This window comes from Capra hircus, chromosome 16 (genome assembly GCF_001704415.2).
Source record: "Capra hircus breed San Clemente chromosome 16, ASM170441v1, whole genome shotgun sequence".
Lineage (NCBI taxonomy): Eukaryota > Metazoa > Chordata > Mammalia > Artiodactyla > Bovidae > Capra > Capra hircus.
Window position 1 is genome coordinate 49716923 of NC_030823.1, and position 20635 is coordinate 49737557.

At 64.0% G+C, this 20635-nt stretch overlaps 2 protein-coding genes across 6 annotated transcripts; one reads left to right on the forward strand and one right to left on the reverse strand.

Annotated features, from left to right (window-relative positions):
* Positions 78–14294, forward strand: ACAP3 (ArfGAP with coiled-coil, ankyrin repeat and PH domains 3). Of its 3 annotated transcripts, none has more exons than XM_018060544.1 (24): positions 78–207; positions 3764–3821; positions 4453–4572; positions 4770–4823; positions 5922–5980; positions 6584–6767; positions 7129–7173; positions 7264–7359; positions 7438–7512; positions 7934–7945; positions 8550–8662; positions 8757–8808; positions 9046–9146; positions 9221–9332; positions 9565–9773; positions 9846–9915; positions 10039–10133; positions 10212–10417; positions 10577–10681; positions 11670–11768; positions 11853–12073; positions 12252–12361; positions 12472–12582; positions 12717–14294. In XM_018060544.1, the coding sequence occupies exons 1-24, from the start codon at positions 161–163 to the stop codon at positions 12862–12864; spliced, it is 2502 nt and encodes an 833-aa protein (XP_017916033.1). In that variant the 5' UTR covers positions 78–160; the 3' UTR covers positions 12865–14294. The 3 variants fall into 3 exon arrangements, with proteins under 3 accessions (XP_017916033.1, XP_017916034.1, XP_017916035.1); XM_018060546.1 differs by lacking the exon at positions 78–207 and adding an exon at positions 2936–3082; XM_018060545.1 differs by lacking the exon at positions 7934–7945.
* On the reverse strand, positions 14501–20324 carry SCNN1D (sodium channel epithelial 1 delta subunit). Of its 3 annotated transcripts, none has more exons than XM_018060547.1 (12): positions 20223–20324; positions 18233–18612; positions 17496–17703; positions 17238–17419; positions 16987–17075; positions 16751–16914; positions 16547–16645; positions 16196–16313; positions 16015–16093; positions 15881–15938; positions 15476–15718; positions 14501–15394 (listed from the first exon to the last, which is right to left on the reverse strand). In XM_018060547.1, exons 1-12 carry the CDS (start codon positions 20256–20258, stop codon positions 15101–15103), a joined length of 1950 nt encoding a protein of 649 aa, XP_017916036.1. In that variant the 5' UTR covers positions 20259–20324; the 3' UTR covers positions 14501–15100. The 3 variants fall into 3 exon arrangements, 2 of the variants coding, with proteins under 2 accessions (XP_017916036.1, XP_017916037.1); XR_001919308.1 differs by having other exon boundaries at positions 15283–15394; positions 15476–15792; XM_018060548.1 differs by lacking the exon at positions 18233–18612.

Below are 20635 nucleotides of genomic sequence, written 5' to 3' on the forward strand. Positions count from 1 at the left end.
CCGGCGGTGACAGGCGGGGCGGGGCGGTGGCGCAGCGGCCTCGTTCCGGGGCGGGCGGGCGCCGATCGCGGCGCGGGCGGGCGGGCGGGCAGGCCGGCCGGGGATGCCGCTCGGGCCGCCGTGGTCCTTGTGCCAGTGAGCGCCGCGCGCCGCCGCAGCCATGACGGTGGAGTTCGAGGAGTGCATCAAGGACTCGCCGCGCTTCAGGTGCGCCCCCGGGGCGCGACGCGGCCTTTTGTGATCCGCTGGTTCGCAGCCCCTCGGGGCACCCGGGACCGCCGGGGGATGGGGCGCGGGAGGGGGAGCCGGTCCCGCCTTTGTACCCGGCGCCGGGGCTGGAGGCCAGAGCAGGAGGACGCGCCTTGGACAAAGCCCGCAGCAACCCCGGCCCTAGAGTCCGGAACAAAAGATGCCCCTTGCGCTGGTCGCCGCGCGCGAAGGGTGCGCGCGTGGGGCGGGGCGGCCTTCGGCGCGGCCACCTCTCCGTGGGAGTGTCCGTCCGCTTTGTGTCTAGACCTTCTGCCGGCCACCTGCACAGAGCTGAGATCTTGCCGGGCCCTGCAGCCCGACTCTGGCTAGGGTCGTCTGGGTGCGTCTGGTGGCTGCATCGGGAATCTGTCTTGGTTCCTGTGCCCAGAGTAGTCAAGGGGGCGGGCAGCTGGAGCCACAGTTAGGGCTTGGGCAGCTGCTTGGCAGGGTGGCCTAGATGCCTGGCAGGGTGGGGTCTACCTGACCAGACTGGATTCGAGAGACTGGTGGAGATTCTGGGCTGTGCCCAGCCATGGGTTTGTGCTTTTAGTCCTTCTTGAGAGTGCAGGCTGGCTTATCTGTGTGGACATGTTCATGGTGTGCACGAATCTGCTCTAACGGGGCACCTCCTGTGTGTCAGGTGCTCATGCTTGTGCTTGGGTGCTGCTGAGGATGTGAATTCTGCCCCTCTGCACCCTCCCTTGAGGTGCCAGCCCTTGGACATGAATGTGTGGGTGAGCTGCACCCCTGGACTGCTGCTAGATACAGAGTGGGTGTTCATCATGCAAGGATGAGTTTAGACACTAAGCGCATGTTAGTTTGTTCCTGTGTATCCCAGCACAGGGTACATGTTTATGCAGCAAATCCATAAGTACACATTTCTGTGTGTGTGTTGTGCTTCTGCGTGCATACATGTTTGATGGCCCATGTGCCTGTCAGGCCTTGGCACACTTGCACTGGGTTGTGTGCATGTGTATGTGTGTGTGCTGGGGCTTTGGGGTGTGTTAGCAAGAGGGCCTGTGTGCAGTGCCTGGTGGGCCTCAGCATCGATGCTCTCACCTCTGAGTCCCTGGAGCCAGCCCCTTGCCCAGCGACTTCACAGGGAGTCAGCAATGAAGGCCAGGGAAGACTGGATGAGGGGTAGAGGATCAGAGAGTGGCCCCCGGCCCTGAGCAGAGGGCTAATGGTCACCTCTGCTCTCCCATCTTACGTTCCTGATATTTGAGGGGGGGAATGTGAGCAATTCAGGGACCTATGATCCCGGGCTGGGGGCACCCACAGTGGGGCAGTGGATGCAGCTGATGCCTGGGCTTTGCCAGGTTTTCTTTGAAAGTACCTAGCTAAGACTCCAAGGTGGGGGCCAGGGAGATGCCCCTGACCTCGGGCCACAGAAGCTGTACTGTGTGGGTTTCGGGGTTGGGCTGAGATTTAACCAGGTTTTGAGGCCTTTTGGGGGTTCCCTTGTCCGTGTGCCCTCAGGTGCTGCTGAGGATGTAACCTGGACTTCCTGGAGGCCCGCTTGGGGGCCAGGGTTAGGGTAGAACTGGGTGGGAGAATGTGGTCAGGATATAGGGCCAAGTGACCCCAGCCCTGGGGGAAGAGGGACCTTGTCTGTATGCTTGTGGCCTGGACAGAGCCCCAGAGCCCTGGGTGCCTGTGGCTAGAGGGCTTCAGGCTCTCTCAGACTCACCGGGGCACCGCCCACCCCTTGTTCATGGTGCCCCCTCCCCTGGGTGGGGCTTCAGGCGCTGAGTCATGGCTCTGGTGGGGAAGCTGGCCTCACCCTCCTACCCACCATCCAAGCTGCTGAGGAAATCCTGGAGGGATGGCAGGAGAGGAGGCCTTGGTCCATGGAGGTGGGGGGAGAGAGATGAGGGGCATGGGGCCCCCAGGATGGGCTCTCTGCTGAGTGCCCACCTCACCCCCATGAGCACATTGTTACCATGCACCCCGCACCAGCTCTCTGGGGACCAACTGCCCCCTCCCCGCCCTCCTGGTTCAGGGGTGATGGCCCTTCATGCGGCTGCTCAGGGCAGTTGGAGTGACTGGGGCTCCAGGGGCTGTGTCTCTGCTCTGCTCTGCAGTGTCCTCTCCTGGGCTGGTGGTCCTTCCATGCCCTGGGCCCTGGGATTGGGGGGAGGGGAGAGGCTACAGTGATGGTCAGGATCCTGTAGTCTCAGGCTGGGCATCCTGCTGGGCGTGGGCCAACACTGGTCCAAGCAGACGTCCCCTCTGACCCCTTCCTGCTATGGAGTTCAGAGAGCCCTCAGCCCTGGGGCAGGGATGAGGGCTGCTTAGAGCAGAGGAGGGCAGGGGATCTTCCAAGGGCCCTGACGAGGCAGCCTGGCACCCCTCCCCACAGCTCCTAATCGAGGGAGTACTGAGCTGCCCCCCAAATGAGGACTAAGTCCCTCTCCCCCAAGCCTGGGAAACCCTGGAACATGGCCCTCTTCTACCAGCTACGGGGCAGCGAGAGGCCACTAGACCTGGACAGCCTCCTCTGCTCTGGCCCTGGCCCTGGAGGCTGCCTCCAGCCCCTGGCCCGAGCTCCATTCCACGTTGTCCCTTGTCCCCAGGAAGCCAGATGGGCCCAGCTCACCAGCTGAGTGGGTTGGGGGGGCGGCCTGGGATCCTGGCCCTCTTTCCCTGTTTCCTGTTCCCAGAGCATTGGGGGCGGGGGGTGGGGGGAGTCACGTGCCTGATCCATCTGCCTCTCGCCTTGCCTTCCGGGATTCTCTGTCCACTGGCTTCTCTGGTGATGTCATCGTTAACTCTTTCCTCCCCAAGGCAGCCCCATTATCAGGCCACCCCAGCGGGAGTGGGCTCCTCCAAGGTCTGACCCACTGCTCCCTCCAGGCAGACAGGGCCAACTTCGTATTTGAGGTTGGGGGAGTAGTCGGGAGGTAGGGGCATGCCTCTGCTGGGTGTCTCACTGTGCCAGGGAGCAGCCCCAGGTTTGCAGGCTCTGCTGACACAGGTCTGCCCCAGGGTCTGCCAGCCCCAGGCCAGAGTGGGCTACAGCTGAAGTTAAGGGTTGGGGGATCCAGATGGGGTCTGGGGTCAACTCTGAGCCTTGGAGAGGTGTATATGTTGGGCTGAGGGGCGGTGACCAGCGAGGCCCTGCATGTCCCCCTCCACAGGGCCCTGGCCCCTCCCTCTGTGCTAGGGACCACCCCCTCCCCTGTCCACAGACCCCATTTGGGGGCATCACAGCCGATTAGGGCTCTATCTGCCTGGGATGGTAGTGGGCCCTGGAGGCTCTGCAGCCATGGAGTCACGGTCCCAGTCCTGCCTCTTCTCCTCCCTCTTCCGTGCCCCCACACCAGTCTCCATGTCTTAGTCTGTCCAAGGGGCGTGGAGGAAGGTGGGCCTGTGGGAGCCAGTGGCTATCGACAGAGCAGCCCCTTCCCACTGCAGACCCCTTTGGGGAGGTGCCTGGGGAGACGAAGACCAGCTAAGTCGGTGGGGGAGGCTCGCTGCAGGCGGGTCTCCAGCCACCCTGTACCCGTCGCAGGGCAACTATCGATGAGGTGGAAACGGACGTGGTTGAGATCGAGGCCAAACTGGACAAGGTGAGGGAAGGGCCTGGGGGTACATAGAGGGCTCGGTCCAGCTCACTCGCGGCCACCAATACAAGTACAAGTGTGTGTTTATGCATAGCACGTGGGCCTGGCTGTCACTGGCCGTCATACCTGCCACACACACACCTGTGTCTGTGTGGTTTCCTCTTGCCAAGACAAGGAGGGGCATCTTGGGGGAGGCAGGGGCAGCTGCTGGGGGCTGTGCCTCTGAGTGGCTGAGTTAGGGGCCCAGGGCACAGGCAGGAGGGGAGGAGGGGTGGCATCCATGAGCCCCTGCTGGCTGATCCTGCTGTTCCTTGGCCCGGACCACATGCCCACCCCAAGTCCTGGGGTCCCTGCTCCTGGCTTCCCTCTCTTGCTCCTACCTCCCACACTGGAGCAAAGGCCTGGTCAGTGCCAAGCTGTTGCCCCAGCACCAGGTGGGCTTAGGAGGACAGGTGGCGAGCAGTGGCCTTCCTTCTCTGCCTAGGGTTGCCCAGCTGTGTCCTGGGCACTGATAGGCCGTGAGCTGAATTCCAGCTGCCTGGCAGGGTCCCAGCCTGTGTGGTCTGGCCTTGGTGGCAGTGAGGGCTGGGCCCACAGGTGGCGTGAGTGTCCCCCGTCCGTCTTCTCCTGTCTGCAGCTGGTGAAGTTATGTAGCAGCATGATCGAGGCAGGCAAGGCCTACGTCACCACCAACAGACTCTTCGTGAGTGGCATCCGTGACCTGTCCCAGCATTGCCAGGGCGACACTGTTATATCGGTGAGGAGCAGCTGACCTCTGACCTCTAGGCAGGGGCAGGCACAGGCAGGCAGCCCCTCGAGGGTGCCCCTGCCCTGGGAGCAGGTGGGCGTTTGTGCTGGGCCACAGGGGCCACTCTGTGGCTAGTGGGTGGGAGGTGCTGACACTGGGGGCATGGCAGTCCCATTTAAGTAAGGGTCTCCCCCACCCACCCCCAGGAATGTCTGCAGAGGTTTGGAGACAGCCTGCAGGAGATGGTCACCTACCACATGGTGAGCCCTGATGGGGGAAGTCGGGGGGCACTGCGCTTCCTTATCATCACTGTCATCCCTTCCCAGGCAGCCACCCCTCGGGCTTCCTGCAGGCCCCACCCAGCCTGGAAGGCTCTGGGCTGGCTCTGGGAGAGCTGAGCTGGCAGGGGCGGGCTGTGGGGGAGGCCACGTTTCTGCTTCTGCAGTCTAGGGGGCGCCCACATTGCTGAAACTCTACTGTGTCCCAGGTGAGGGCCGGATAGCCAGCAAGGAGGTGCCTGGAACCTGCCCATCTGGGGCTGAGGGTGGTGGGGGCTTGGCATAGGCGCCTTAGAGGGTTATCCAGGGCCATCAGACAAGGGTCATTGGCCAGGCTGACCCCACTGCTTCCCAGGATGGGTCTGAATGACCTTGAGCCCCTCAGGGGCCCCCTGCATGGACACAGAATAGAATGAGGCCCATGTGGGTGGTCAGACCGTGGCCTGGAAACCAGAGCCCCAGACTAAACAAGGGGCCCCTCCCCCACAGGGGAAGTTCAGAAATAAACCAGTGCTGGACAGCTCGTCCGGCCTCAGCAGTCTGTCTGTGTGTCTGTCTGCTTCTGGTTAGGGCCCAGTCCTCTCCCCATGTTGATCGGATCTGATTCTGGGTCCAGTTAGCACTGTGGGGGAGGCCCCTCCAGCCCCCCACAACCACTTCACCCTGCCCCCAGGCCAGATCACTCAGGAGCTTCAGCCACAGCCGGACCCTTCCAACTGCAGGGCTGGTCATCCTCAAGGTGGCCCCTCCCCAGGCTGGGGCACTGGCTGTCACTAGGGACCCTGGGTGTGCCTGCTCTGTCTGGGTCATGGGAGGGGGACAGCTTGGGCCTCGAGTCTGAGAGCCAAGTGGGGGAGGTGGGCAGGTGGTCACAGCTGTTGCCTCTGGGCGCTGACCCAGGTCTGGGGGCTGCACCTGGTCCCTTGGACCCTGCGAGGCTGGCTCTGTGAGGGTGACCAGCTGGGGCCTAAGTGGGGCTGTACAGGGCATTCTCTGGTTCTTACCTGAGGGGATAGGGGCCTGGCCTCTGGGGTCATGTGGGGGCAGGTCCCTGATACCTCCACCTTCCTATGCTCCCAGATCCTGTTTGACCAGGCCCAGAGGTCTGTGAGGCAGCAGCTCCACAACTTCGTCAAAGAGTGAGTGGCCCCAAGGGAGGCCTGGCCTCTCTCGGACCCAGGAGGGCGAGAGACCACACCCATGCTGGGGTGTTTGAGCTGAGAGAGTCTGGGGCCCTGACACAAGGCCTGCAGGCTCTGCGTGGGGGGCTCAGTGTAGGCCAAGACTGGGCTGAGGAAACAGTGCTGGAGGGCAGGACCACAGAGGGCAGCAAGGGGGCCCTCAGGCAGGGGTGAGGGCAGGACCATAGAAGGGTCAGGGTCGGGGTCATAGAGCAGGAGGTGGGGACTTAGCGGGGGTCTCAGCTCAGTGCTCTGTGTATAGTTAGGGATCCCCCAAGTGGAGTGTCTAGAGTCCAGGTTAAGGCTAGGGATCACCCCAAGCTGGACCAATCCTGTGGGTGAGGTGGTGAAGAGAAAGGGGGCCCTGGATTGGGGAAGGGACCTGAAGAGGAGGTGGCAGGGAGTGCTGGCTGTAGGGGGTGGGAGGCCAGGACAGGGTGGTGGGGAAGGGGATTGTGGAGCACAGAGGGGCTGGGAGCAGAAAGAGGGCCTTTCTTGAAGGGGGGAGACCCCAGTGCACCCCTCCTCAGGCTCCCTGACCTGGTACCCGCCGGCCTCCAGGGACGTGAGGAAGTTCAAGGAGACCAAGAAGCAGTTTGACAAAGTTCGGGAGGACATGGAGCTGTCGCTGGTGAGGAATGCCCAGGCCCCGAGGCACCGGCCCCACGAGGTGGAGGAGGCTACAGGTGCCCTGATCCTCGCCCGAAAGTGTTTCCGTCACCTGGCGCTGGACTATGTGCTCCAGGTGAGTCGCTGGGCCTTGTGTGTCACTGCAGACAGGGACCTGGTGTCTGGAGGGGCCCCTCTGACTTGAGAAAACTTCGGATACTTGGGGAGGGACCTGGAGGAGGGAATGCCCCAGGCAAAGGCCCATAGGTGGGGCCGTGCTTGGGACAAGCTAGGGCTAGAGGCTGCAGGAGGGCTTGGAGCAGGGGGTAGAGTTCATGGCTTTGTCCATGGAGAAACCATGAGAGGAGGGATGGGTACCAGTGTAGGGAGCATCAGATGAGCTGGTGGTCTCGGGGAGCCACAAGTACCCTGAGTGGACACGAGCAAGGTCCAGGCTCAGCCCTGATATCTTCACCTGTTCACACCTTCCTTGGCAGATCAATGTCCTCCAGGCTAAGAAGAAGTTTGAGATTTTGGATTCCGTGAGTGCTGGGGTTGGGTGCACCTGGTGGGGCCCTGGGCACCGTGGCTGGCGGCTGGGCCTCACCTGTGTCCCTACCCGCCCCCCCCAGATGCTGTCCTTCATGCATGCCCAGTACAGCTTCTTCCAGCAGGGCTACAGCCTGCTGCACCAGCTGGACCCCTACATGAAGAAGCTGGCGGCCGAGGTGAGCCTGCGGGGAGGGGAAGCCAGGGCCAGCGTCAGGGGAGGGGGTCCACTTCCCTCTCTGTACCCCTCCCCACAGCTGGACCAGTTGGTGATCGACTCGGCAGTGGAGAAGCGGGAGATGGAGCGCAAGCATGCCGCCATCCAACAACGGGTGAGGCCCTGCAGCCTTGGCCTCCCTGTGGAGGGCCCCTCAGCCCTCTCCAAGTGTGGACCTGGGAGACTGCCACAAAGACACACTCCCCGTCCCTCCCCAGGCCTGCCCACGCTCAGGCTGATTCTGATCCTCCTTGGAAGAGCAGTCAGAGGTGGGAGTCCTCATCCCTCAGGGTCTCAGCACAGTGAGAGGTCACTTAGAGGCCAGGACCAGCCCCCTCAGCCCACAGGCGCTAGGGCTGGGGCTGGGTGGAGGGTCCTACTGGGGCCTCTCTGCTCCTGGCCAGACAGCTGTCATGGCGCTGCCCTGGGCGGAGATGACTGCTGGTGGGAGCTGCTAGTTCCCCGGAGGCGGCGGCAGGGCTTCACTCACTGGCTCTCTCTCTCCCTGCTCCCGCTCCTCCCGCTCCCGCCCTCAGACACTGCTGCAGGTGAGTGGGCACCCACCCAGGGGTGGGGTGGGGGGACAGGTGGGTTGGGGCCTCTGTCCGCCCCGCCCCGTTTCAGCACCAAGGACACCTCCACAGCCCCGGTGCTCTGACCCTGAGCACCTCCCGGGGCGCGCCCAGCACCAGCGGAGGCTGCTGAGCTGGGACTGAGTCCCCTTCGGGAGCAGCTGCAGCTGTCCCTTCCCGCCCCCACTCAGCCAGGGGAGCAGGTGGCTGGGCCTCCTCTCCCACTGCCGGACACACAGGACAACGCTCAGTGTCTCCCTGGCCCGTGTGAATGGAGCTCTGTCAGGCTGGCTGGAGCAGCCCAGCTGGCGACATGAATGGGGGACTGAGGACAAGGGAGGCGGCTTCCTTCCTGATCCTACCCAGAGCCTGCTGTCTATGCTGGGCAGGAGGAGCTGGGGGCTGGGGCCGGAGCCCCCCCAGCTGTGGCAGGAGGCATCGGCCCCTATGGGGTTTGGGTCAGGAAGTGGCTATGAAGACTCACCCTCTCAACCTTGGCTGGGGGGAGCCTGGGAGGGCAGCCGTATCTGCACAGCAGTGGGTGGGTGCTCATGGGGGGCTGGGCTCCGACTGCACCCAGGACTTCTCCTACGATGAGCCCAAGGTGGAGTTTGATGTGGATGCACCCAGTGGGGTAGTGATGGAAGGCTACCTCTTCAAGAGGGCCAGCAACGCCTTCAAGACGTGGAACCGGTAAGGGAGGCCCTTCCTCAGGGGACTGCAGGGCAGATAGGTGGGGGAGGGTGCCCAGCCCGGCCTGACCCCTCCTGGCCCATTCCCCACCCAGGCGCTGGTTCTCCATCCAGAACAGCCAGCTGGTCTACCAGAAGAAGCTCAAGGTGCACTGGGCCCAGGGCAGTGACTCCTGGGCCTTCTCACCTGGCCTAGGGGTGGGCGGTTGGGCGGGTTGGTATCACAGGGCTGAGGACACGGATGGGCAACAAAGCCTGAGTGGCCAGGGACAGAGACCACTTGAACTCCAGCCAATCTGTGTCCTGGGTGGAGCAGTGAACGGGTGGTCAGGGTGGGGCAGGGCTGGGTGCTGAGCGCAAGGGCCATGGTGGTCATGCCTGCAGGACGTGCTGACCGTGGTAGTGGACGACCTCCGGCTCTGTTCTGTGAAGCCCTGTGAGGACGTCGAGCGGAGGTTCTGCTTTGAGGTCGTGTCGCCCACCAAGTAAGCAGGTCCTGCCCAGGGCATGATGTTGCAAGACCCCCTGCTTGCCCAGGCTGACAGGCCCCTTCCTGCAGGAGCTGCATGCTGCAGGCCGACTCAGAGAAACTGAGGCAGGCCTGGGTTCAGGCGGTGCAAGCCAGCATTGCCTCCGCCTATCGGGAGAGCCCTGACAGCTGCTACAGTGAGGTGGGCCCTCCCTGCACGTGCGTGTACAGCTCCCACAGGCCACACACCAGCACACATGAGCATTCTCTGTATGCACACATGAGTGTGTGTGCCCACATGGGGGTGCAGGCTCATGCCTCAGGCACCCTGGCCTGTGTCAGCCCCTGTATCTGGGGAGAAAGAGGGGGCCCCCACTGGGGAGACTGGGGTTGGAGCTCCCGTAGGGCTGAGTGACCCCTCACCCGGTCCCCAGAGGCTGGACCGCACCGCCTCCCCGTCCACAAGCAGCATCGACTCTGCCACGGACTCTCGGGAACGCAGCGTCAAGGGTGAGAGTGTGCTGCAGCGGGTGCAGAACGTGGCTGGCAACAGCCAGTGTGGTGACTGCGGCCAGCCTGACCCGCGCTGGGCCAGCATCAACCTGGGTGTGCTGCTCTGCATCGAGTGCTCAGGCATCCACAGGTGGGCCTCCTGGGCGGTGCGGAGGGGGTGGGGGCGGAGCCACGCCCTGACTCTTCCTCCGTCATCATCCAGGAGCCTGGGCGTCCATTGCTCCAAGGTGCGGTCCCTGACCCTGGACTCGTGGGAACCAGAGCTGCTGAAGGTGTGTGGGGGCCACTGCAGGCCACCAGGTGGCTGGTGAGGGGAGGGAGACAGGAGCCGGGTCTGCCCACTTGAAGGGAAGTCTGTGGGCTAGGCTGATGCTGGCCTCACCCTCTCCTCCCAGCTGATGTGTGAGCTTGGAAACAGCACCGTGAACCGGATCTACGAGGCCCAGTGTGAGGGGCCAGGCATCAGGAAGCCCACAGCCAGCAGCCCCAGGTGAGGTGTGGGGTAGCCTAGGCAGGGCCTGGGGAGCCCCCACCCACAAGTGCGGCCTCATGTCTGGTCCTGGTCCAGACAGGACAAGGAGGCCTGGATCAAGGACAAATATGTGGAGAAGAAGTTTGTGCGGAGGCCGCCCTCAGCACCAGCCCGGGAGGCCCCACAGCGCTGGAGGGTGCAGAAGTGCCAGCGTCACCACAGCTCCCCCAGAGCCCCTGCCCCCCGTCGCAGCAAAGTCCGGATGGAGCCCGTTCTGCCCTCTGTGGCTGCCCTGTGCTCAGGTGGGAGGGGGCCGGCAGGTGTGCCCCAGCTCACAGGCCTGGGCAGGGGGAAAGCCTCCAGACTATGGACCTCAGGGAAGCCAGGGGTTGGGGGAGGAAGGAGCAGAGCCCCAAGCTCTGCCCACCTCCCAGCCTGGCCTGGTTACTGCCCTGCTGCAGGCTCCGTGGAGCCCAGGTTCCGCAGGGACTCACTCTTCTGCCCAGACGAACTGGACTCCCTTTTCTCCTACTTCGATGCAGGGGCTGCCGCGGCCGGCCCACGCAGTAAGTCCCCTGCTGCCCACCCGCCAGCTCAGCCAGGGCAGCAGAGCAGGGACCGGGCATGCTTGCTCAGAGGGTGGACAAGTACAGGACAGCTGTGGCCACTCACCCAGGGACCGGAGGGATGGGCATTCCTTGCAGAAGGGACTAGTGTAGGGATGGGGAGAGTCTGGGGGCCAAGCAGGGCTAAGGCTGGGACAGTATCTCCAAGGGGCCATGACCCTCAGGGAGACCCGCGTGTGGTGTGCATACAGAAGTGTGTGTGTGGCATGACTGTGCACATGGGTACATACATGTGAGTGTGTACATGTGTGTATACACATGGGTGTGTGCACATGCATGTGTGTTCGTGGACAGTTGTGTGCCAGACCAGCTCCTGAAAGACAGTTGTGTGCATCTTCTCCAGCTCCTCCTGGAGTGGGGGTGGGGGGCACATGCTACAGGTTGGGGCCCTCCTCGCCCCCTCCTGGGGCCTACCTGTAAAGTGTCTAACAGCACCCACTGGCCGGGGGCGTCTGGGCCGCCTTTCTGGGCAGTGTGGACAGAAGGCATAGACCGGGGCCAAGAACTGGCAGGGCTGCTGGGGTGAGCGGGTGCCGTCGGGCAGCAGAGGGCGCTGCCTCGCTGTCCCTCAGCTCGGGGCTCTTCTGTGAGGGCTGCTCTTGGGTGCTGCTCACTGCTGCCTGGAGCCGCGCCTGGGTGGATACCTCCCAGCTTGCATTACGGCGGCGCTACGGCCAGTCCGTCCTTCTAGGGCCCACGTGAGCGAGGGGGGGATCACACCCACGGCTGTGCTCCTAGGGGGCGCTTAATCCTTGACTCCGTTGAGCTGTCACCTGATTTTCTCGCCTTTCCTCCCATCCTGGGCAGGGCTCTCCTCTGCCCCCTAGTGGGTACTGATCCTGCTCCAGGGAGCATCCCCGGAAGGGTGGGCGGCCCTCCAACCTTCCCTCAGGCCTCTCAGGACCCCCTCTGGCTGTGGACTTTGCAGGTCTGAGCAGCGACAGCGGCTTAGGGGGCAGCTCCGACGGCAGCTCAGATGTCCTGGCCTTCGGCGTGGGCTCTGTGGTGGACCGCGTCGCTGAGGAGGGTGAGTGCGCGGCTCCCCATCCCCGGCCCTGCGCCTCCCCCGCTCCGGGCCGGCTTACCGGCCCCGATCGCCCTGTCCTCGCAGAGGGTGCAGAGTCGGAGGAGTCCAGCGGCGAGGCGGACGGAGAGGCGGAGACCTGGGGCCTGGCAGACGTGCGCGAGCTGCACCCGGGGCTGCTGGCGCACCGCGCGGCGCGCACCCGCGACCTTCCCGCCCTGGCGGCGGCGCTGGCGCACGGGGCGGAGGTCAACTGGGCTGACGCGGAGGACGAGGGAAAGACGCCGCTGGTGCAGGCCGTGCTGGGGGTAAGTAGGAGCCCGGCTGCGCCCGGACACAGGTGCAGCGTCTTCACAACGGCTCTCCCTTGGTGCGCACGCTTGAAGGGGCGTCGGGGCGTGGTGAGAGGTGGGGGGCCTGCAAGGAACCGTTTCCGTGGCTTGGCTCCGTCTGAACCATACCGCCTCCCCACACCGGCTTCCCCAGGGCTCCCTGATCGTCTGTGAATTTCTCCTGCAAAACGGAGCGGATGTGAACCAAAGAGACAGCCACGGCCGGGCTCCGCTCCACCACGCCACGCTCCTTGGCCGTACTGGGTGAGTCGTGGGCTGGTCATACCCTCACTTCCCCCTGCCCCATGGGCCCGGGTTGCCCGCCCACCAGTACCTGCCCAAGGCCTGACCTGACTTGCCCGCTCCGCTCTCAGCCAGGTCTGCCTGTTCTTGAAGAGGGGGGCGGACCAGCATGCCTTGGACCACGCTCAGCAGGACCCATTGAGCATCGCTGTGCAGGAAGCAAATGCCGACATCGTCACGCTGTGAGCAGGAGGGCGGTGTGGGTGGGGGACCCTGTGGGCGGGGCGGAGCACTTCACAGGGCTCGCCCTCCTCAGGTCTGGGACGCGGTGGGCTGGGGGCGGGCTAGGCTCTTCACAAGGCCCACCCTCCTCCAGGCTCCGTCTGGCGCGCATGGCCGAGGAGATGCGTGAGGCCGAGGCGCCCTCTGGCCAGCCGGGCCCTCTGACCGGCAGCAGCCCCACTGAGCTCCAGTACCGCAGGTGCATCCAGGAATTCATCAGCCTTCACCTGGACGAGAGCTAGGGCAGCGGGGCGGGCGGGACCTCCCCACCGGCCCGTTCCGGAGAGCACTGGTGTTCCGGAGCTCCTGGAGGCCCTGCTGCCGGCTCCGCCCTCCTCCTCCAGCGGCCCCCACCCCGGGCCGGAGCAGGACCAGCACTGAGTCTTCTGAAGCTCCAGTCTTCCCCAGGAGGTGTTGCATCACTCCCCGCCCAGGGACCCTATGTCTAACGGTGACCCCTTCCTAGGGCGCCTGGGTTGCTCGTGTCACAAACCACTCTCAAGGCCCCATGTCACCTTGTGCTCCTCTCTGCTCCCCCAGGCCTGTGTCACCTCCTGCCCCTCTATCTCTGGGCCCATGCCACTTGGTGCCCCACTCTGCCCTCAGGGCCTGTGTCACCTCGTGCCCCCACTTTACTGCCCAAGGACACTGACCTGCTAGTCGGGTCCCTCCCACGCCCTTAGCCCCTCCGCTGGGCCCTGGGGCTGGTGGCTGGCCACCGGCACCTTGTGAGGGCAGAAGGGACCGCCCATCCAGGGAATCAACCCGTGTACCTCACTTAGCAACCCCAGCATCCAGGCTGGGCTTCTTGGGTGCTTGGGGACTCTGGCCTGGGGCCTCAGCCCTGATGGGGCACGGACGTCCTGAGGCCGTGTGGCTGGCCATGAAGCCCCATCTGTCCCTGCCTTTTCCCAGAGCGGGTGGCAAGTGCGTCACTCTTCCCACCCCTGCATCTGATGTCCTTTGTCACAGACTGAGGGGTTTTCTACAGTGACCTCGTTCTCACTTTGTCTCACGTCTTTTCTCTGGACTCAAGGACCACCTTGACCCCCAGCTCTGCCCGCTGCTGGGGGGGGCTCTGCAGCTCAGCCCTGCCCCCTCACCAGCCTTGCCCCTGGTTCAGCCCATGGGGCTTCAGCTCACCCCCAGGGCCCTCTGATGCCTTCTGCATTCCCCTTCCTGGAGCCCTGGGGCAGTGGCTGGGCCTCTCCCCATCTCTATCCTCGGCCAGTCCAAGGCCAGTTGGCTGGTCACTATGCAAAGGCTGCCCAGGGAGGCCCCATGGGCAGCAAGGTGGGCCCCCAACTCCCTTGCCTGCTGGCTGTGACACCCAGAGAGCAGAATTAACTCCTTCCTCTCTCCCTGCTTGAGCTCTGCCCCCACCTCCCACCCCACTGCCTGCGCCAGGGCCTTTGCTAGGGCCTCAGCTGGCAGGACCCGCCTCCACTCCAGATCACAGTTAATAAACAGCCGCTTGCACCCGCTGCCTCACCTCACCTGCTTCACTCCGCTCTGTCTCGACTGGGGTCGGGGGTCACCTGCCTTCCCCAAGGGGTGGCCCTGCGTGGGACAGCACCAGTGGTGCCCTCAAAGGGTGCAGTAAGCTGGAACCTGGGGGCCTGCCTGATAGAAACCCGGGCTCCACTGATTAAAATCAGTTCTTGATACTCCACTCTCTGGCTGCCCTGCCATTTTCTAGGGTGGACACTAACTGGCGAGGATGGTCTGGCCCTAGCCTTGTCCCCTAGGCAAACTCTGCCCCGTGTCCCCTGCCCCACAACCCCCACAGCATCTGTGACTGAGAATGTGGCAGTACGATCTGGTTGGAGGTTTTCAGCTCACGCAGGGGACGGGGAGGGCAGCAGAAAACACCCTAGCCACCAGGTGAAATCATTTTATTGCAAAGTGGCCCCAGGTCACTGAGTGCCTGGGCCTGGCCCTGCCCTTCCTCCCATTGGTCCCAAGCTGAGTGAGGCTCTGCCTGATGCCTGCACACACCTACATGTAGGTGCAGACAGACCTGCTGACACAGAAACATGCGGACATATGACACTGGCACCAAATAGACACACTCCCATGTGGAGCGCCCCCCCACACATGGGCACATACTCCTCCACTTGGGCAGATGCTCCATCACAACCAGAACATGGGAATCCAGAGTGGTGGGGATGCTCCCTTATTCCCTGCCTGCCCTGCGCCTCCTTGAGACCTGTGAGGCCACCACTGGGCAGGGCAGGGTGGCTTGGCTAACGAGAAGCCCTTCTGTGCCCTGTGCTTGGCGGCGAGCCACCCCTGAGCTCTGGTGCTGCTGCTTCCTGGGCCCCAGGTTTGGCTTGGTTGGCCCAGGAAGCCCCATGGGGCTTGACCGGCTCGCCCTGGGCAGTCAGGAGAGCCCACCGCTGCCACTGCTCCCAGGATCAGGCCAGGTTCAGACTGGTTCAGGTGTGAGGGGTCTCTGGGGCCCATGCTTGGCTGAACTCAGCTGAGACTCCTGCTGAAGTCCCGGCAGCATCGTGGAAGGTGAAGGCAGCTGGGCCCCAGGGCATTCGACGTGCCTGCAGCCACTGGTCTACTGGCTGGCCTCTGGCTTGGAGGGGGCACCCTTGTGGCCGCCCTGGGCTGGCCCTGAGACCCGCGGAGCCAGCGGCAGCACAGCAGTAGGGCGAGGGCCATGGTGTCCAGCAGCAGCTCTAGCACCTCCACGACCGAGAGGACCGAGGAGCCGAACCACAGGCTCCAGAGGCTGCCCATGGCTGAGAGCAGCTGTGGCACCTGCAGGTATAGGCAGTGGTGAGCAGAGGCCCAGGTGCTGGTCCCGCCCCTCTCCCAGCCCTGGCCCAGGAGGCAGCTCACCGAGTAGACCGGCGTCTCATCCACCGTGCGGTAGTTGAGCTCCTGATAGAAAATGTTCACCTTGGCCAGGCTGATCCTGGGGCAGGGCGCAGGTGAGAGGGGCTGAGCCCCAGACCTGCCGGTGGGGCCCTCTGTGCAGGCCCTGGAGGGCGAGGGCAGGGACAGCGGCCAGGATTTGATAGAGGCAGAAGGTGGCCATGGGTTCCATCGGCTCGGCTCACCCAGCACAGCCAGGACCCAGTCCTGCACACACAAAACTTGCTGTGGCCGCGGCTCCTCCTGGCCCTCGGGCGCTGCAGGGTGGTGTGAGGGCAGGACTGTGGGGACAGAGGCCAGTCCCGGGAGGGCTCTCTGCCCACGATCTCCCTACTTGTCCATCCCTCACCTCCCCCTTTGGAGACTCACGGCTGATGTGGAGGAAGGCCATCTGGAGGTCCCGGCAGAAAGCTTGTACGAAGATTCTCTGGGAGAGACAGCCCCGTCACATCCCTGTGTGCTGGCCCCGGGCAGACTAAACGGAGCCCAGCACATCCCCTCACCTGCAAGGCCGCGGGCATCGGGTGGTGCAGGGAAGCTGGTGGGTCTTCAGTTTCTGGTAGAGGCGGTGGAAGCAGTGACCTGGGGAGACAGTCACGGGTGAACCTATGAGAAGCGACCCATGGGCGGTGGGGAGGTCTGCTGTTGTCCAAACAGGCTGGTAGGGCGGGGTGGGGAGCTCACCCCAGGCTGGGTGCCGCATGTAGCTGCAGTACTCGGCCCCCACCGGCAGAGGGTAGAAGAAGTAGCCGCAGGAGCAGGTCTCCACCATCAGATGCTGAAAGCAGGAGGCCAGACATGCCTAGGGGGACAGTGGGGGCCGAAGCTGGGGGTCCGGCGCAGCCGCCCCTCTCCCTGGCCTGCCTGCCTCCCCTTCTTCCCACTGGCCGGTTCCCCCACCCACCGCCAGCGTCCCTTGGGGTCTCCTTGCCTTAGCCTCCTCACCCATTCCTCAGCCCCCTCCCTAGGCCCCTGCCCCGCCTCCCCACCCTCCACGCCCAGACTCACCTCCCCACCCTCCACGCCCAGACTCACCTGCCTGGTGTAGGAGGTGTTGTACAGTAGCTGCACGTCCATGCTGCCTGTACTGTCCATGCACTGCCCATAGGGGCTCCCGAGCCGGTGCACCTCGTCCTGGGGGAAGGGGGGCTACTCAGTCCTGCTGCCTCGAGCTGGAGGTCCTGCATGCCCCCAGGGTTGGAAACAGAGGCTGAGAGCCTGGAGGCGGGGACGGCCCACCTCACGGATGTCAATGGTGGTCTCCGTCCCTGGCCGGATGCTGAAGCCCTGGTGCTCCAGGAAGGGTGTGTGGTCTTGCGGGTGGATCATGACCTTGATGCCGGCCTTCGTGGACAGCAGAGGGAGGTGGTCCTGCTGCTCAGCCCTGAGGACCAGGCTGATCCCTGGGGGAGGCCAAGGGTGAGGCCAGGTCGGCCTGGACACCCCGCCCGCACCCAGTCCCGGCTGGCACTCACTGTGGGTGACGCCTGGCCGTTGTGCGGCCCAGACACCGTTGAAGGTGTAGCAGCTGCCGTAGGTGGGGTGGTGGGACGTCTGGAAGTGTCTGGAACCAGGGGCCATGCTCAGACAAGCACATGCCCTCCACCCATCACCCTGGGGTTGGGTGTGTGGCCTGGGGTTGTGGGGAGGGGAGCACAGCTGGAGGAAGCCACGGGGCCGGCAGACCACTGGGTGGGGTTGGGGGAGCAGACACTGGTGTACTCACCGGGCATGGCAGTCCCGGTCGTCATAGCGGCAGGAGAAGACAAAGTGGCTGCCATGGCTGTCCTCGTGAGCAGCGGGCAGCAGGGCCAGGATGTTTATGTAGTGGAAGCGGTACCACTCCCGGGCGGCCACCACGCCGGAGGAGTAGGCCCGCTGAACACAGTCGCCGCCAGTGCTGTTACACTGTGGGGCATGGGGTCAGTGTGGGTGCAACTGGCCTGCCCGAGTCCCAGGCAGACCCCCTGGGCTGGACACTCACCAGTTTGAAGCCCACTCTGTTCTGGCCGTCCAAGGGCCTCAGCCTCTGGAGGTGGATCCTACGGTCCAGCTGGAAGGCGGGCTCTGGACCTGGGACCTCGGCCCCCAGGGCATCCTTGCTGTCGCTAAAGTTGAACCGATACAGGGAGTAGATGTTCTCCCGGGCAAAGTCATCCAGAATCCGCAGATGGTGGCGGGCTAAGTGTGGCCTGGGGGCAGGGAGAGGGGGCTCAGAGTCAGAGCCAGGCCCCCTTAGCACAGGCACTTTGGAGACAGCCAAGCTGGCCCCAGGCACTGACCCCAAAGTTGCAGACAGGATAGGAGCCTCCCACCCCCTGCCATCCTCAGAAGCCCAGTAGGCGGTTCTGAATACAGAGCTGGGGCTGCAGAGGGAAGTCAGACCCCCGGCCTGGCCTGCCTCCCACCCCCAGGACCCCATCCTCCTCTGGCTCATTCACAGCCCTTCCCTGTCTTTGCTCCACTGACTCCACACTGCAGTGTTACCCTGCTTCCCTCTCCTGGGCACCTGCTCTTCTGGAAAGCCTCTGGCTCTCCTCCCCTCCCCTTCCTGGGCTGCCTAACTCCTGAAGGTCCCTCCAGCCTGGCACTGGTCACAGTAACACTCAGCTTATTCTTCTTGTCCTTTAGCCCTGCCTCTGGGGCACAGAGCAGAAAGAGGTGGGTTGTCCTGCTGTGACCGCACCAGGGGAGGGGCCCCCAGGCTGGACCAGCCCTCACCGGTGTGGGTTCATGTCACACAGAGTGACCGATGGGAAGAGCTTGCGCTCCGAGTGCACAGACACTGTCATGATGACCGGGTAATGCCAGTACTGCTCGAAGAGGAGTGCGAACTGCCAGTAGAGCACGCCCAGGGCTCCTGCCAGCAGCAGCCCCCAGGAGGCTGTCTTAAGGCGGTTCTGGCTGGAGCAAACAAGGCGGATGGTGCCGTGGATAGTGGAGTTGGTACAGAAGAAGGTGACCAGCTCCCTGAAGGAGGTGTGCAGTTCTACCAGCCTCTCTCCATGTTCCTCCTCAGGCAGTGTCGGTGGGGATGCCTGGGGGCACATCCAGGTTCCTGGCCCCTCACCCACTGTTTGGCCCGTGCCTTCAGCCTGCATCTGAGAAGCGAGACTCAGTGGGGCTCCAGCCCGCCACCTGGCCTGACCCCACCCAGGTCTCCCCACCCGGGCCATCAGCCTTCCATTCTCCATGACTGGGAATTCCCGGAATTGTCACATCCCTCAGCCACCAGTGGCCTAGCCTGGCTTGCTGACACTTGAGAAAAGCCCAATCAGAAGCCGGTCCATAACTTGGGACCAACTCTGTTGCCCCCACTCCCATGGCAACAAGCGGGACACTTGGCCAGAGTCGAGTCTGGGTGGCGGCGCAGGGACAGCAGGGGACATAGGCTCCAGGCCTTGTTTGAAGGTGGCTCGAGGCTGGAGGCTTGGGTGGGTCTCTGCTGCCATCTGCCAAGTGGGGCAGGGGCCTCTGGTGAGGGACAACCAGGTGACCTGCTCTGAGTGGGCCTAGGGCCCAGCATTGGGGGTTGACTGAACCCTGGGCCCCAACAGCCTCCAACAACCCTCAGTGGCCAGCATGGCCATGCTGGACTGGGGCCAATGGAGCCACACAAGTCCAGCCACATCTGGGCCAAGGGTCAGGCCTGTAGCCTGTTGGGCACTGTGGGCCTGTGTGGGGGTGTTGTCCACTGAGCTGAGTCTGGGGATGCTCCGTTTGTGGGCCCTGGGCTTCCAGAAAGTAGGCAGCAGTCTGGCCAGACATGGTGGGGACCTGAGGGCTCCAGGGAGGTCGACCTGAGGCCTGCCTGGCCCTACTCCCACCTGGAGGCTCTAGCATCCTGGGACCTTGGTCCCTCAGTGCACAGGGCCGTGGGGCCCTGACCAGGTCAGGCTGGCTGGCCCGGGACATGCACTGAGTCACTGCCTGGGCTTCCTACAGACTTTCCAGAGTGTCCCCATCTTGGTCTGAATCATTAGGCCTCTTGCACCTGGGGTGTAGCCTCCTGGGTTCTGGCCCCTCTAGGCAACTGGGCCTGGGCCGATGCCTGGGGAGGGCCTGAGCCAAGGAAGGGCCTGGTGTGTCTCAGCCAGCACATGCTGGCCTGGACCCCCAGTGCGCACCAGCTGCCTGGGGCCCAGGAAGGAGGTGGGGGTGGTCAGCCCAGGCCTCAGGTTTGTGGAGGTGGCCAGGCCAGGGGAATGTGCCAGCATGGGTGCTGCTGGTGGGCCCCCTGTGGCACAGAGTGCTGCCCACACAGGTGTGACCACATGGAACCCTCACAGGGCAGTAGGACCTTCAGCTTCGTGATACAGGCGAGGGAAAAGGGTGTCCAGAAGGTTCTTTCCAACTCCAGTAACCATGTTTCCAGATTGGCCACCTCCCACCCTGGCTGGGACTGCCAGGCAGGAGGAGGGTGGCTTCCTGAGATTGGGGGGGGGGGTTCCCTGACACCTCAGCCATGGCAGGAGTGGGGGTGCACCGCTCCTTCACGCAGTACACGCACAAACACAGCTGTGCACAGACACACACACTCCTCCTCTCACACACAGCAAGCCCTCTGTCAGTGGGGGTGCATGACAAAGGCGTGGATGGGAGCCTCTGCCCTTGCCCCACCTGTGCCTGTGCTTCAGACGACATGGGGGACACGGCCCCTCCACCTCAAGCCAGGGAGACCCTGGTGATGGCCCGCCCTGATGCCCGGTACCTCAAGGCTGCACCCTCCCTGTGCGTCGGCATCCATCCTCTGGTGCTGGCGGCTGCAACAGCGGTGACTGTGGCAGTTCTAGCAGGTGACAAAGTGGGCTGTGGCCCGAGGCTGGCCAAGCAGCCTCCTGTTTATAACAGGCTGGGCGTGGGGCGAGGTAGTGGGGCGGAGCCTGCCAGGGAAAGCCACATCTGCTCTGGTCCCGGAAGGGGAAGACTTTCGGGCAGGGATGGGGATCCTTCACCTCACTGAGGCTCTCCTGCCCACGTTCCTGGAAGTGAGGTCTGGGGGCCTGGCCCTGGCAGGGGTTGAGGGTCTCCAGGTTTCTGGAAGGTGAGGAGGGACCCCACTCTGGTAGACCCTGGGGTGCCTGGCCCCCCTCCCCTGTCCACTCTCCTCCCGCCTGGCCTGGG

Excerpts from the sequence above, each read along its gene's own strand:
- SCNN1D (XM_018060547.1), bottom strand. The coding sequence starts at position 20,258 with ATGGATGCCGACGCACAGGGAGGGTGCAGCCTTGAG. Across the intron at positions 16,646-16,750 it reads CCACCATTGACATCCGTGAG|GACGAGGTGCACCGGCTCGG; the intron begins GTGGGCCGTCCC and ends CCCTTCCCCCAG. Across the intron at positions 15,719-15,880 it reads GGCCTTCCTCCACATCAGCC|GACTGGGTCCTGGCTGTGCT; the intron begins GTGAGTCTCCAA and ends TTGTGTGTGCAG.
- ACAP3 (XM_018060544.1), top strand. The coding sequence starts at position 161 with ATGACGGTGGAGTTCGAGGAGTGCATCAAGGACTCGCCGCGCTTCAG. Across the intron at positions 7,360-7,437 it reads TGAAGAAGCTGGCGGCCGAG|CTGGACCAGTTGGTGATCGA; the intron begins GTGAGCCTGCGG and ends CCCTCCCCACAG. Across the intron at positions 8,663-8,756 it reads GCCTTCAAGACGTGGAACCG|GCGCTGGTTCTCCATCCAGA; the intron begins GTAAGGGAGGCC and ends TTCCCCACCCAG.